The 16141-nt window shown below is 39.5% G+C and overlaps 1 protein-coding gene across 3 annotated transcripts in view; it reads left to right on the plus strand.

The window, feature by feature from the left end:
- The window catches only part of SPATA16 (spermatogenesis associated 16), a 100129-nt gene that overhangs the window by 60126 nt on the left and 23862 nt on the right, over positions 1-16141 (plus strand). For all 3 annotated transcript variants that reach the window (XM_061452529.1, XM_061452530.1, XM_061452531.1), the window contains exons 6-8: positions 11747-11894; positions 15121-15267; positions 15492-15604. In XM_061452529.1, coding sequence (XP_061308513.1) covers positions 11747-11894; positions 15121-15267; positions 15492-15604 — 408 coding nt within the window. The remainder of the gene's footprint in view (positions 1-11746; positions 11895-15120; positions 15268-15491; positions 15605-16141) is intronic.

The raw sequence follows: 16141 nt of genomic DNA on the forward strand, positions 1-16141 counted from the left end.
GAATTACCCACTGGGCTAGTGTTTGCAGTGCCTGTGAACTTTCTTATTTGCTTTCCAGCAGAGAATTTCTTCTGTACAGAACAGTTTGATTTTTTTTTCCCACTGGGTCAGACTCATTTAAAATCTTGAGTTCACAAACAAGTTTCATGAAGGGGTCATTTCTTCAAATGGAATGTCTTTTTTTTTCTCTTAACACTCATATCCATTGACTTCCCTTCTTGATGTCATGGACATGAAGCTTCAAAGAATAAACCTTTAAAGGAGGAGCTGTCATAGCTGTCCTCTCCTCCAGGGGTTCAGACTCTCCTGCTAGGTAACAGGGCCCACAAAGTGGCATGAAGGACAAGATTTATCACAGTGTCTCCTCATAGAGTCTAAACCAGAAGCTGTGGCTGGCCTGAGATGGGAACAAACCAGAACTGAAGTGGAGCTACTGAATTGCATCCAGCCATTCCTATCATATTCCTAGATAGCAAGGGCCAAAGGATTTTGGCAGTGGTACAACTCTGGTTCATCTCTGCTCCACTCCATAGTACCTAGAGGCTCCACCATGCTGTTTGTGCCCCATTCCCTCTCCTTTTCTGCCTTTCTCCTGAACCTAAGTTGCTGTCATCTTTCTCTGCAGAAGCTTTGAAATGTCAGCAGAGATCTAACCATTTCTTTGATCCCCCTCCGTGCTTGATTTTCACTGGGAGACTGAGATTGCTCTGCAATTTTGTGCCTTTTGTGCATATGCCTTAGCGTGGGCTCAACTAAGGAGTCAGCGGTATCTATATGCTGACACACACGCAGTGGAGGCAGCTGGGTGCCCAGTACCGCTCCCACTCAAGTTAATAGCTAGCACTTAAGAAATGCTGCATGAAGATATATCCCCAGCACCAGTAGCAACTTTTTCCTTCCCAAGCTGATGAGTTCTGTGCACTCAGCATCAGGGGTGACTTCAATGTCATTAGAGCACACAGCAACAATTATGCAGGATGGTGTAGCATGTGACACTGCACTGGGACTTTCCGCCACAGAGAGACCAAGCAGAAGTAACATAATCTTTTTTATAAATATTCTCTCTATTTCATGGTGTAAAGCTGAAAATAGCTTGTCACAACTATACATGCTCATGTGCCTTTGTAACCAAAGCAACAGCTATTGATGCACGCTTTTCTTGCTAACTACTCGTCTGCCCCAGAGCTCGCTAGTATTGGCTCACAACCATGAGCAAAATTTTCTGAGGAAGAAGGGAATAGACAGTGAACAGGATGGTTTCTTTTTTACTTTTCTGAAAAATGATTTTTAGATTAGATATGTCACTTTTTGCTTTCATCAATGGGTCATGTATATAATCTTCTGGTGTGTCATTGACTACTTTTGCTTCTTCTTTCTATGATTCTTTTAACTTCTGGAAAAGGCTTTTCCTCCTCACAGCCTGACTTCTACTTCTTTCATGGCTTCAAAACATTGTAAGACCATTCGAATCCTGCAGCTGACATCTTTACTGCAAAAAAATCAGGCCTTTAATTCACATCTGCAAAGCTCCTTATTATTTATCCTACTTCTAAATCACTGCTTTTTCTCTCCTGATCTATTCCTCATGCTCAGAGCCATCTTTATCTTGTATCTCCTTTGGTTTTCCTCTCCTGATTTTAGTTTGATACTTCCTTTTGAACTTCTTCTATCCTTGACATCTACTGCTAGAAGTCCTCTTTCTTCACAGTTCTTTATAAAACATCCTTCCGTTGCTCTCCTACTCATTATTAACTTTTGCATATTTCTTCTTCAGCAGCAGTAATCTGTTCCATGTAACTGTATACCTCCTCTCATGCAAACTGAAAGATTCGGACTGCCAGATTTTTAAGGCCAGATGGACTCATATTGATGAATTAATTACCTGACTTCCTGCATGAAAACACCACAAAATTGCACCCTTACCTTCCTACATTGTTGCCAAAAGAAGAAAGCAGAGTCTGGTTTTGAGAAAGTTACCTAATCTCCATTTAAACAGTTTAATAATGGACTATTTAACATAGCCCATCTCATAAATGGTTTGTTTCATTATTGTCCTCTGTTTCTTTCTCAGTTTACAAACCAGGATCTTACACGTCCAGTCCAAACTTCCAACAATTTATATTAAGCATTCTTGTCTGAAAGCTTAAAGAACCTTTAGTACTTGTAATCTTCTCCCTGTGCATGCACCTATGGATCATGATCAAGGCAACTTTAAATATTCTTTTTGATTAGCTTTTTGATTAGCTTTCTTTGATTATCCCCTTTAAAGTAAATCATCTATTTCTGGATCTTCTGTACAGTGATCTGTAATATCTAATGCCCTGCTTTGGTTTTGAATATTAATACCCACCTTCCATTCCAGTCTGAGATAAAGGTATAATACTGATGAGAAGTGAAAAAGTAATTTGCATTGGATAATATTATTCTGTAAGTTGGGCCTTTTTTTCTGTTTAAATATTTTATTCCATGGATTGACAATATACATTCTAAGTTAATATATGATCAAATGTATGGGCTTTTTTTTCAAATCCACTAGAGAATATGGTCTGGATGATGTGTGTATTGGCTGTTAGGTTAAAAATTGGTGATTTAAATAGAATTCATCACAATAAATAATAATGTGCAAGTTATTAAATGTATTATGGTTGATACCTTCAAAGCAGTAGCAGCAAGACAAAGTTTAAACTTACTTACTTTTTACATTAGTGAAGTCAAGTCCCTAGCATTTATTGTCAGCAATGTAATTTCTTGGCTGGTAATATTAAAGCAAACAATAGGCTTGAGATATTTCATCCCATAGAAAAAGTCCTTCTCCAAACTGTACAGTTTTACTGACACTTTTGTAAGCCCTCTTTCTTTTAGCCATTATTTCCAATGGCTAAAAACTGCAATATAAGCTGGATGGTTTATTCCATGAGTAAAAATACATCACAGAGATACCACAATATGAGAAATTACCAACATTCTCAAACTTGAACTTTGCAAAAATCTGGAAAGTCACAGCCTGACTTCACCAGTATCTGGCACTAACATCTTAGTGCAAAGTGCCTTTATTATCGAATTTATAAACATCTTAGACTTAACTCACTACTACAGATTTAATTGCTCTTATTATTTGGTTGTTAAAACAATGTGGCCTATTTTATATTAAAGGTTCAGCTCTAGCATCTGCTATACACTTCCAACCAAAGTCAATCCCATGTAGCCTAACTCTTCTACTAAGTGCCATTGCACCAGCAATGCACACTTAGTGCAGAAACTAACAGAACCCCAGGTAGGCATTTCAAAGCTTGTAGGTTCATATCTGCAGGCTTCCATAACCACCTGTACTAAAAGACTTAGTTCCATAACGTAGCCAATGTGTATTTGCTACAGCTCAAATGGAGACCTTTTAGCTTTAGTTCCTGTTCAACCCCACCATTTTGGCCAAGGTTGCAGCCATCACAGAGCTGCTCCTTGCACATAGAAAATACTGGCTCTGTGGCTGCTGCACATGGAGCTCGCAAACTTTTGTGTTTGAGAACATTTCTGTCAGCTAAACTCAGTGTCACAGAGAAAGCTTCCAGCAGCACATGCATTGGCTGACATGAAGGTTTGGGTATTCAGACATTTGTTTTGCTGTCTTGATGCTGTTGTGAACATCAGGTGCTTCCATTTCAAAAATCTTTGCTGCTGCAAGCACAGAGAAATACACACATCACACAATAAACCAAATGATAAGCCAACCCTGCAAGGTGGCTGAACACCTACAGTGCAGCGATGAATGCTGTCAGCTCCTTTAGAACTCAGCTTTATCTCACACCTTGTGGAGTGACAAGCCAAATCAAGAAACTTAAAAGGAAAAAGCTATTGGTAGCCAAAGCCTCCTCTGCAGTCTCAGCAGGTGACAAGACCCGTCAGCAGTCCTGCATGCTCACACTTGACCCGTGTCCTGCTACAGAGCGTGAGGTTTCCAAGCTGGCAACAGCAGGGATGTTTTGAGATCCTCCTAAGGGAATGACTGATAGGAGCTGACAGGCAGCTTCTCTGGGCAGCCTGGGCATCATAGCACTGAGAAAATATATTTCTCATTAATTCTCAGGGCTATTTTAGCAGATCTTGCTGTGCCACACTTCACTGCAGAAAAGTCCTTTCTTTAATTAAATCTGGGGGAAATCCCATTGAGGTCAATGACTCTTGTGTATACAGGCAGGAGTGTCTAATACCTGTAAGCCTATATTATCTCAGAGGTCTGGGGAGCTTGTTGCTGCTTTAAGAATTAATTTTGAATTTTCTTATGTGAGAAAAAGAGGTGACATTTCTCTTACCTCTCTCCATAAAAAAAAAACAATAGGTAATCCTCCCTCTTCTGTATCTATGGCCATTTTGAAGGACAGCACTTGCCTTGAAACACTAAGCTTTAAATTTTCTGGTGGAAAATTGGGATATAATGATTTTCCTCATCCTGCTCATTAGAATTATAAAAAAGAAATGTTATTTTGGCCCATACGATCAGTGTTCTTAAGACGTTGCATTGGTATCCAGATGATCTCAGTGCATCTTCTGACCAGTTCATGGTTTTCCTATGTTCTCAGTGCATCATGGGTGAAGCAACTTGCTAAGATTAAAATTATTAACACTTTTTCAGGGCAGAATGGGCCTCTTCCTACATATGCCATTTCAGGGATTCAGACCATTCTGGCTTCAGAATATACTATTTTTAAGACATAGCACTCGGCTGCAAAAAATCAGCTTCATTCTGTTCTCAAATAAAAAATATGGAGTAATTGAAAAGGCAAATAAAATAACATAACAGAGAGTTTCTATCATGTTGATACTGATTTGGGAGCTTTTTATTGCTGTTGTTATTGCTTATATTTCCATTCCAAAAACAATTCCACATGTACAAAAGCAAGGAATTTAACATTTTTCTTGTATTCTTTCTTCTTTAATAATATCTACCTCCACATATTTTCTACCGACTTCTGTTTTTCTGGTACTACATCATACATGGTAGAATAACCGTTGCTTGAATCATACTTATATTTACATGGTAAGAAAAATTATTAGTTTAAATGTCACAAGTATTAAAACAGCTGGGTTAATTGTCTCTAATTGCCTCTAATTGCAGGAAAGAGGGATTTAATACTAGCCGAATGTAATAGGCAACACATACTGTAGTTGGTAGCTGTTGAAATCCCACTATGAAACCTTATTAGGGTTTTAACTGTTAACAGAGGGCCATAAATGATGTCTCAAAGATGCTCAACAGGAACAACCTGGCCAGCAAAGCTCCAGATCATTTAAAAAACCCACAGGGTAGCTCAAAAGTAATGTACATGTATCACAAGTAGAATTTTCAATTCATTCTGGCTTTTGCTGGGTTGCAAAGCAGGGCTTGAAGATTTACAAAAGCCTGAGAAATCAGTGCAGAAAACCAACCATTTTGTGCTGTTCTGAGGCCTTATTGTTCCTTCAAGTTTTAAAGGTCCTTAAGAAGTTACGCATTTATTATCCTCTTCCATTTTTGTATACTATCTCTTTTCTCTGGGGGGATGAAGCTAAAGGCAGAAGTTTGTGTTCTCAGGATCATTGCTGGTTATGTGGCTTTCCGTCTGCACATCTGCTCTTGAAGAACTGAAAAGGACATCACACAAAAATAGATAAAGCCACTTTTCAGAAACAACACTAGATACAGTCAATTTGTCTTCTACTAAATTAGCAGCTATTCAGCCACATAAAGTAGCATGCTCTTGCAATGACTTGGGCATGATTTTTCACTGCCCCTTTGAACAGTGCTGTCCACTTTACAGGCTAACCCCATCAGTCACCATCTCTGGCTGTCTGATTCATCTTTTCACATTTAAGTCAAGTTTCCAAAATATGTTGAGCTCAGTTCTAGGAAGGAATGACATCTCCTTCAGTTACTTTCTGCATTTTAGTTGCCTTTTCTATTTTTTTGGTTTTTTCCTTTTTTTTCTCTTTTGGGGCTAAAAGCCCTGAAACCCCCTACAACAAGTATCCCACCTTTCTGCCAGGGGTATTTCATTGCCAGGCTCAATCAGTGCCTCTTAAACACTTGCCTGCATCAACAGATGGATGCAGCATCCGGCTGTTGTCCAGTGGGTTCCAACTACATTCACATAAAGCATTCAAGCGATGTTCAACCTTTAGCTCTGCCTGTCTGAGTTAAGATGTCCCTCTGAGCCCAGGTTACCAAAGCTATTCAGTTTATAAACCCCTTTCACACAAGAAAAAAAAACCTGCCATTTACACTATGAACCACTGCTGAGATAGTGGGAGCCATGTGGAGCTGGCACAACACCTACTGAGGATTTGTGATGGCAAAAGGCTTCTCCTAGCACTGGAAGGTCACTCCTGCTGCTCAGAGCAGTCCAGTAAATTTTGTTTTGGGATTAGGGCATTTCTCACCACAAAACCTCTCTTAAGAGAGGGGTAATATTAACAAAACTGGTTAAAAGCCATGGTTTTTGCCAATAGTTTCACTTAGAGGATAATTAGCCTATTCACAGGGCCAGTTCTTTGATCATAGAAACATAGAACAGTTTTGAGGTTCCAAATTGGTGCCCCATTCCCTCCAAGCCCCGTCCAACCTGGCCTTGAACACTAGCATAGACAGGACAGCCACAGCTTCTCTGTGCAAACTGTGCCAGTGCCTCACCAGTTTCACAGTAAAGAATTTCTTCCTGATATCTAACCTAAATCTACCCTCTTCCAGTTTAAACCTATCGCCTCTTGTTCTGTCACTACTTGCTCTTATAAAAAGTCCCTATCACATTGCCCCATTGCAGATTTATGCCTGCCCTCTGTCTTGAAGCTAGAGCTCCTGCCTGGGATGGCAGCAAACTGTAATCTGAGTAGTAACAGGGACTCACCTTGCCAATACTCTGGATCACCTTTGCAGTGTAAATATAACCTCTGTTTCATTGGTCTCAGAGTTGCTCCTCCATAGCAAAGAAACACTGAAATCTTTCACATTTACCGCTGCGCTGAGATGAAAGGGTAATATTCTCAGTTTGCAGCAAGTGATGCAAGAGTTGAGGACTCTCGTGGCATTCTCCATGCACATGAGTTTGTGAGACTAGGGCTTGTGGGTAGAGAGCTTCCCTGAACTAGAATTGCATTTCCACATTTGTGCTCAGTCCCTGCTTTCCCACCAGCCAGCATTACAGACAGAGAGTTTCAGAAGCAGCCTCCAGCTTTTTCCACACTCTGTGTATTTTGGCAGGTTTCTCTAATGAATAGCAATCTCTTTGGAAGGTTGTAAAGAATGGATTTCTTTTCTCCCAAAACATAAAGAGATTCTTAATAGGGTATCAAACAGGTCTTGAAGCCTAAGGTAACCCATTTGCAATGCTTCTGCCTTTCAGAAGTCAGCAGAATGCACAGATCTATCACTGTGGTGCTCTGAAAATCCGATTTCAAAATACACTGCATACAAAATAACTCACAGAGACTTAAATACGTTAATAACTTAAGAACCTAAATAAGCTGATATTTGATGTGACCTACATTAATGGGGAGGCATTACATGGCAGATAAGCAGGAAGTTCTCATCTATTGTATAATACATTATTTATTCATACCACAAACATACTGAGCAAAAGATATGCTCTCGCATTCTGTCTACTTATTTTTCCTCCAGAAAAAAAAAAAAAAATAATAAAAATGATGTAAGAAGATCATGCTGGTGAGAAGATACTCATATCGCAACAGAAACAGACTTAGTGGCAGAGCTGCCAGATACTTCTTTATAGTTGGAAAAGATATAGAGGAAAGCACATAGGCTGCACCACTGTGCACCCACAATTCTAGCTACCAGCCTAAGAGTGGAAGCCATTCATAGAAGAGGCTGATGGCTTTACCCTGACTCATATCATTGCATTAATAAAAATCATCTGTAAAAGCATCAATTCCTGCTGTACTGTAAATGAGACAGTGGCTGAGTGTGCACTGCAGCTGCAAGATAAGGCACTAGAAAGACATCTAAATTTTTGGCTAATTCTAGATGTCAAGAAAATTGGATTTTCCAAATTAAACCTTTCTGTAATTAAAAAGGACTAAGGGTAAGGACTGTAGCAGGGAAAGCTACTGTCACTGTTATGAAGAATTTTTTGCTACAGTGCCGTATTTCTTCTATGTCTGCTCTAAGCCTGCAAAATGGCAAGAGCTTCATAAAAATATTGAAGTAGTTATATCATTTGCCATCAGAAGTTCACATGGGAAAGCTTTGTTTCTTGTGCATCTATCTATTCATTTTATGAGCTCTTAACAGGATTTTAGTGGGTGGTGAAGGGACAGTATAAGGTTGTTCAGGCTAAAGTTTGTGTTTTATTAAAAGGTCTGTGAAATGTAACATTACTACATATGATAGAATGTAAGGATATTGCAGGGGCAAGGTGCTCAGAGGTGTATGTGTTGTTGGGTCAAATATATGTTTAAACACTTGATCAAAACAAATTTTTTGTTTAAGAATGTCTTTTGGCTTTTTAATTGTCATGATAGCAATGTACATCCCTCAAACCTTGTGAATGCTTGTGTTTCATGTGGGAATTAGTTGGTATTTTAATAAAAGTGCTGACAACATAAATACTCCTTGAGATACTTTGTCTCCAGATGGTTTCTCTGAAGACTTTCTCTGATACCCCACACTTCCAAAACAGGGATATAAACCTCCTGACATAGCAAAGTATGAGTCAGTCCCATAACTACAAAAAGAAATCTTCCTTTTCATCAGATTACAGCTTCTTCTTGAGCTACTTTTACATCTTTGCTGGAGCAATAGATTTTGTCCACTGCTAAGATAAACCACCAAATTCAGTGTGAACTCATGTCAGTCATAACCCTTACATTACTGTACATTGCTAGAGGACCTCTTTCTTATAGTTAAAGGTCATCTCATGGATTTCAGTTTTTCTAACTCTCCTGGAATTGAAGGCTGGAATGTAGCATCATGTGATGAGTTAACATTGCAGAGCTCACTTGCAGGATATGACAAAAAACAATCATCTTTCTTTATCACCTTTATCAGTTTAGCAGCTACCCCCATACTCATGAAACAGCCTGATGCTTCTTCCACTCCAAGGCCAGAACAGCAGCATCCTCCCTGGTGCATCTGAGAGGATGCTGCAGAAAGGACCCTTCAAATGAAAATAAACCAAAGCATGTGCAAATGGGGAATTAAAAAAAACCCACGTTTGTCCTGTCCTCTCTGCAGAAACTCTCTTGAAAGTCTGTGGGAGCCCTTGCAATCCTCTCGACACTGACTATATCCTGATGCATGGTGTACAGCATGACAGATGATATTCTGTAGGTATTCCTGTTTCCTGGACACTTTGCCAGAGATCCATCCACGCGTATGAACTTCAGTGCATAAAGGCTTAAGCAGAAAAATCCTTAGGGATTTCATCGTATAAAGTTTTCTCCTCCAAAGTTTTTATGGGCTTAAGTTTTATATCCTGAAAGACTTTACCCCGTAAAAATCCAAGAGGATAATAAAACAAATAGCATCTATGTCCAGGGTCAGTAGCTTGGGGAAAAAAAAATGCTCTTGGGTAATAATAATACCTTCAGTAGCAGTATTGACCAGAAACTACAGATCTATTCTTTTCCCCATTGGCTGACATTTTACCGTTATTGCCCTCTGCTGTGCAGAACAGCCATGGGTACATGGCAATGCAGAGATATTATAGCCATGACTTTGAACTGTTCTTGGGGATGATAAAGCCAAAAGAGAACTTTTCAGGCAGAATACAGAGCTTGTCTGGTCCAGATTAGGAAAAGGCTGCCAATCTATAGAAAATAAGCAGAATGCCCAATATCTCACACAGAATAAGGCTGACCTAATTCTGTGCCTATATTTACATATGAAATTCGGTAAAACTTGAACAAGTAGGCCTCTCTTTTTTTAAAAAATGTACCTTGGAAAGCTAGATTGGTACTACTGTTTTGCTACTGATCCTCTAAGGGCCCTGGATGACAAGATACTTAAAGTCCATAGAAATACAAAATCCTAAAACCACTTTCCTATAAATCAGTGCAGACTAGTAAGTATTCCCGCTGGGAGGAATGGGCACAGGATCCATTCATGGACCTCCAAGCTCTTGGCAGGAGGACACACTTGCTATTTTCTGGTCTGATATCTCCAGATCTGTGGCATTAACCGTGGATAACACGGCTGTGCCCATAGGAAATTGCAACTCCTTCTCACTGGGAGGGAAAGCTATTACTGCCCCAGGTGGTCATGATAGTTTTGCACACATCTGAAGCTTTTTAATGTTCCAGGGCTATATGCGAGCCACTCCAGACTGCTTGCATTCCAGTAAATGCAGGACAATGGGCTGACTAAATACTGTAATCTAAAAATATAAACAAATCCCCAGTGACACCCTTGATATCCAGGTAGAGTATTCAGTGTAAGAAAGAGTACTCCAGACGCATGTATGACAGCTTATCCCAATATCTGCTTAAAACAATTCTATAGAATTTCTACATATCCCATACAAATAAACAGAATGGAAATATCATATGGCCGTATTAGAGGACCTGTTGTCTAAAGCTATTAAAGAGAGGACACAGGTATTTAACTAACTGGCGCTCTCTGCCTTCCATTCTGGGTTGGTGGGAACAGTCATCAGCTAAACATATGACTCACGGAGGCACACTGTTTCTTAAATATTTTTACATAGGTGGAGGATAGACTGGAGAATAAAAGGGAGGACTTGTCAATAAAATACCAAACTAGTCCCATAATGATACCTTCAGTGTATAAAGTGATCTTGGAGATTCATACATCCTGTTAAAAAAAAATGTATCTTTTACTCTCTTACTTTTCTGACCATCTCTATTAACTTCGTTAGTATTGTCACTATTAACCGTGTTTATCCTATTGCTGAGACACCTTAATGAAGCCTCGCAGTTCTCCCAGTTTCCAGAAAGGACTGCCTATGTCAAGGAGACAAAATCTTTTTTAGCAGCAGATGCAGCTGAAGCAGCACTGAATGTGGTCTTAGCCAAACCCAACCCAGGAGAAGCTGCAGTTCAATCTCCCTTACACTGATCAATAAGAATACTGAGCAAGACTGTTTCCAGGCTGGTAGCTCCTGGCAGTTCCAGCACCAGTTCATTGGAGTCCACTAAGTGTGAAATCCACTAAGGGTGAAATCCACCTCTGCATGAGACCAGCACAATGCATCATCTGAGTCATTTTTAAGGGATGACAAGGTTCATAAGCTTCATGTTGCCCTCTGCACAGAAGTGAATTTTACTCAATGCAAATGGTGTTTAAACGCAATATTTTAAGACTAATATTCCGTATAGGCGGAGTGTCAAATTCATGCCAACCCAAGGGGTAATATGAATGCTTAGTATTGTTTAACCAACTCCCAAGGACTGAATAAAACCCTCAGATGAAAGATGTGACCTTCAGAGGGCATGGAATCACTTTTTCTTTTCCTCTAAAAGATAATTTATCTAATACTTTTCTCTTCATTGAAGACATAGACTTGCTGCCCTGAAAACTGTTTATAAATGTTCTTTCTCCATTAAATGGATTTTCTGAGTATAGATAGACAAGTGTTTTCTGGAACTAATTTAAATTCTCATCTAATTAATATTCAAGACCAAAATGTGTTATCTTTGCATGACTGTGCAATTATTAAAGGGAAAATATAATCTCTGAAAGTATTTTTTTTTTCTAACTAGCCATGAACAGACATGTAATATATTTTTTTTCTGCCTGTTTTAGGCTATGATTGAAGAAGCCATCACTAGAGAAGCATCTTTTTCAGTTATGTACACACCACTTGGGACAGAAATCAAGGCTGATGAACGAAATGAATTAAAGACCAGGTTTGCTAAAAAGCACCCTGATTATGTGGAGCACATATATACAGGTAACAGCAGATTTCACATGTCCTTAAGCTCTGTATACTGTTGCTTGAGTGGCTGACTTACTTAAAAAGAGTTTGAGAGAGTCTGGAGATTGAGCTCCAGACATTTCTACACTTTGAGGCAGGGGGGAGATGGGGAGGGGAGGGAGAGTGGAAATAAATATCTAAAATTTGCTTTATGACTGCACATGATTTAGGTAATCAAATCAGTACTTAGGCCAAGTACAGGCTTTACACTGCAAATCCCATAAAGATGATTTTTATCCATGTAGCCCCATGTTTGAATTGTTGAATTTCATTATTGTAACTAATATTTTGTTCAAACGTAGATTTGCAGTGCATTGCAGTGACAGTGAGACCCAAGCTCATTCTCATCTCTGTGGGTTTCCATCTGTCACCAATGGTCATCCCTGCAGCAAGGGCTTCACTTTCCAAAATTATCCTCCCTGTAAGCACTAATAGACTGACTGACACTTTTAAGAGCATCTCAGCTGTAGGAATGGGAATAGATAGCCAGGTTTCCTTTAGCCTGTTGAAGACAAGTGGAATCAGAGTGAACAAGGCCTTTGCAGAGCCCTTTGTCATCTCCTGGCAGAGTGAACTCAAATAGCATCTCCTGGAGTAAACAGATGCTTAAATTCTGGTGACCACAGCCTTATTTCAGGAGGAACAGGCATGACATTTTGGCAAAAGAGAGGCAGGGGGATAAAAGGCATTTCTTACTACCATTAATGTGGTGACTTGGAGGATAGATGACCCTGATAATGTTTGACCTTGAGTTTGATTTAGAAACATAAAGGGAAAAGTAAATGTCTCAGGTGAAATTCTGGGAATCCTCTATCTTCGTCACACAAACTGAATGTGTAGCTCACCTCTAACTGCCACTTCCAGCAGGGTCACCCAAAGGGCTGAGGTGCTGCCTGCTCCCTGCAAGAGTTAGACCCAGGTCAGACAGCTTCATCCTTGCAGCACTGCTGAGCCCCAGCACTCAGCAGATAAATAAGGCTTCCAAAAGGACACACATTGCGTCTTTGGGGAGGAAAAGAAAACCTATTTGTAAAACATAAATAGGAATTAGGAAACCAAATGTTTACCACGAAACTCTGCAAATATTGAACACAAGTAAACTCATTCATTTTTGTTTTGCTTTAAGGAAACCAATGTAAAGCTAGATTGTGTCTTGCAAGCTGCAAACCACCCATGTACTGGATTTCTGGCAGTAGCTTTGGGGTTGTTCAAAGGGGGAAAATGAGGACTTACCTATCATGGTGGTTGTAGAATCCCTGTCTACTGTTTACTTTCTAATATGATTTTGTGGAGAATTTCCTGGGACAAAAGTATTGGCATTAAAAAGAGCACAAAATAAAACTACCTGAACCTGATTTTAAAAAAGATAAATTCGTATTTCACATAACCCCCTCAATTTACTTGAGCATACTCAAGTAAAGAGTGAGACTTCCAAGAGCACATGAGCAGAAAAGGTGTGCAAGTGCTGTGCTGAAACTCAGTTTGTGTTCATAAATCATTGAATGACTCTAAAAGCGTCATCAGCCATTTTCTCACTCCTCCCAGTAAGGAAAAGGAAGAAGTTAAAAAAAGGGGGAAAGTGTAAAAGATCTCAGTCCTATAGTACTTTATAATTATAACGTACAGTCAATTATAAAATAGATTGAATAGAGACAGATCTGCCTTCAAATATGTTTGTTTACAAAAATCTATCTGTTAAAAGAATTGCTTCAATTCTACGTAAGTTTCTCTGACTGCAAGTTCTGAAGTTTCTAGGAGTTAAGTGGGATAGAATGCCAAGAAAAAACAATATGGGTATCAGGGTTTTGAAAGTGCAGTGGTGTGAGATGTCTCACACAGACGGGACCTCTCCCAAACTCCCTCCTTTCTGTCCCATAAACACAGCAGACACAGCTGCTTTTCCGAGATGATGCTGAGACAACCCACAACAATGTTAGGTGAGGTCCACCAAAGCAGAAGGGTTACTCAACTTGTCTATTCAGATCTGACCTAAAATCACACTGCCCACCAAAAACAAACATCACAAAGCAACAAGTTTAGCTCATTGTCGGTGTGGTACCACCGAGCATTCAACCTGCAGGTCTGTATCTCAAAAAGCTGAAATTAGAAATATGAGCTAAACCCCATTTTAACAGTGGGTGTGAAATACCAGACTTCTCACAAACATGTTATTTTAAATAACCTTCCTATTCTGTAACAATTATCTGTCCAATTTTAGTCCAAGTTCTGCTAGAGTGTAAGGACTGAATTGATTTCAAAGTTTTCCGTATTGCCAAGGAAAAGGAGCAGACACACATTTAAATCCAAGTATACAATGCAGTTTGTTGCAAAATTGAGAATCCATTAAAAGCAGAATATGCTGCAAGGGAAATATCAGGTCCACTCACTTTGATTTATATAGGGGTAAGTTCAGAGAGCTCTGAGTGGGGCTCTCCATTTGTCACTCTGACCATGCAGCCTGGCATCTTAAAAGCAGAGCTCACTGAAAACAGAGCACTGCTTTGTGAAAAGTGACACTGACATTCAATCTAGGTTTATTTTTTGCAGGGCAAGAGGAGGGAGGAAAGGACTGGTCTGGTTCCCTAAGCAGAGGTGGTTTAAACAATTGGTCTGAGCATCTGTCCTTGTTGAGGTCAGGGCATATACACTCAGCTAATACACAGGCTGTTTGGCAGCAGCAGTCACAAACTCTGGACAAGCCACAGCACATGCTGTTACATACCAGCTGGGTGGATCAGAAAGGACATGCAGGAAGCCTGGGATTACAGTGGTGGTGACGGTTAAAGCACAAATCTGTAGGAAATAAAACCTCAAAAATTCAGGGAATAATAAAACAGCTTCTTTGCGGTAAAAAGATCGCTATGTTATGTTACTGAAGCGGTGAGTTATTAATGCTTTGGATTATCAACATTGAAAAATACATAAATGGAAAAGACAAGTTTTAACTTATGCATCAGCAAAATTTAAGCTGTTGATGCAAAAGTTTGCAAAATCTGGAATTTCAAAACCCAGTTATAGCTGGATGGGCTAGCTTAGTCACCTTTGTTATGGTGTTATGGCAAGCTTTTGGGACTACATTTCACTCTTTCTTAGACGTCCTTTCTTTTCCGGGGGGGGGGGAATGAAAAAGAAAAAAAAAGTGACTTCTGTTACAACTGAAAAGAAATGTGGCAGTGGAAATTATTTTCATTTCCTATTCCAGATCCTCATGGACTTCACATCTTGCCACAGACATCTGAGTGGTTGTCTGAGCCTCCCCAGAAGTACTTGCTGACTCTGGGTTTCAGAAACAAACATATTGGAAAAATCTTGGAAAGGTGGTCAAACAAAAAACTGCCAATCTCTTCAGGTGCGCCAACCTGCTCAATAGCTGGAAAAGCTCAGGGGAGACCTTGCTAAATGAGGGAGGGTGGGGGTTTCTCAGGACCCATTTCTCTGTGCTGGCAGCCCCAACTTTCCAAATATCTCTCACCATACTCCTCTCTCTTCCTTCAGTTTCCTCATCTTCCTGCTAGATCCTCTGTGGAAAATGTATATAGGTAAACACAGTGGTTTTGTGATTTCATTTCCTAGACCGGAAAGCACCTTTCTGTCCTCTCACCGAAGAAGAAACAAAAAGATACTGGGATTACACTGGCGAAAAGATCATGCCAGTAATAGATTTTATAAGAAGCACCAAATTAACTGTGAGTATAAAATTCCCAGAAGCTTGTGCATGTGTAAATGATGTGTGCTTTTTGGTGGGTAATTCATCCTGCACATACTTCTCCTGTGTCCAGAAATGTTCAGTGAATTGCATTAGGAACAGAGTTCAAATGAGGTTTAGATACTTTTAAAAAGTACCCCTAATTATTTGACAATGTACCCAGTTTATTTAAAATCACTTTGCGTGCAATTTTCTCAAATCTTTATGGCCTATTATATTATATCCCTACTTCACATAACCACCAAAACAACTGCTATATTTAATACCTGTAGTTTACTATACATATCACCAGGATCTCCATCAAGAGTTAATAATTGCACTTGAAACATTTCTAGTGCTTTAGATCCTGATCCCTATGTAGTGATGTGAAATAACCTTCAAATCTGCTACAACCATACTGAAGGTATATTAGTTAATTCTACTCCATACTTTCTGCAATAATATACACAGCTTTTTAGCACCATGGCTTTTGATTAGCACAAAAGGTCAAAAATCAAATTTGCATGTAGACTAGACT

This window comes from Pezoporus flaviventris, unplaced genomic scaffold, assembly GCF_033815535.1.
Source record: "Pezoporus flaviventris isolate CSIRO_AGI_PZ_B2104156 unplaced genomic scaffold, CSIRO_AGI_Pfla_v1 ptg000013l, whole genome shotgun sequence".
Classification (NCBI taxonomy): Eukaryota; Metazoa; Chordata; class Aves; order Psittaciformes; family Psittacidae; genus Pezoporus; species Pezoporus flaviventris.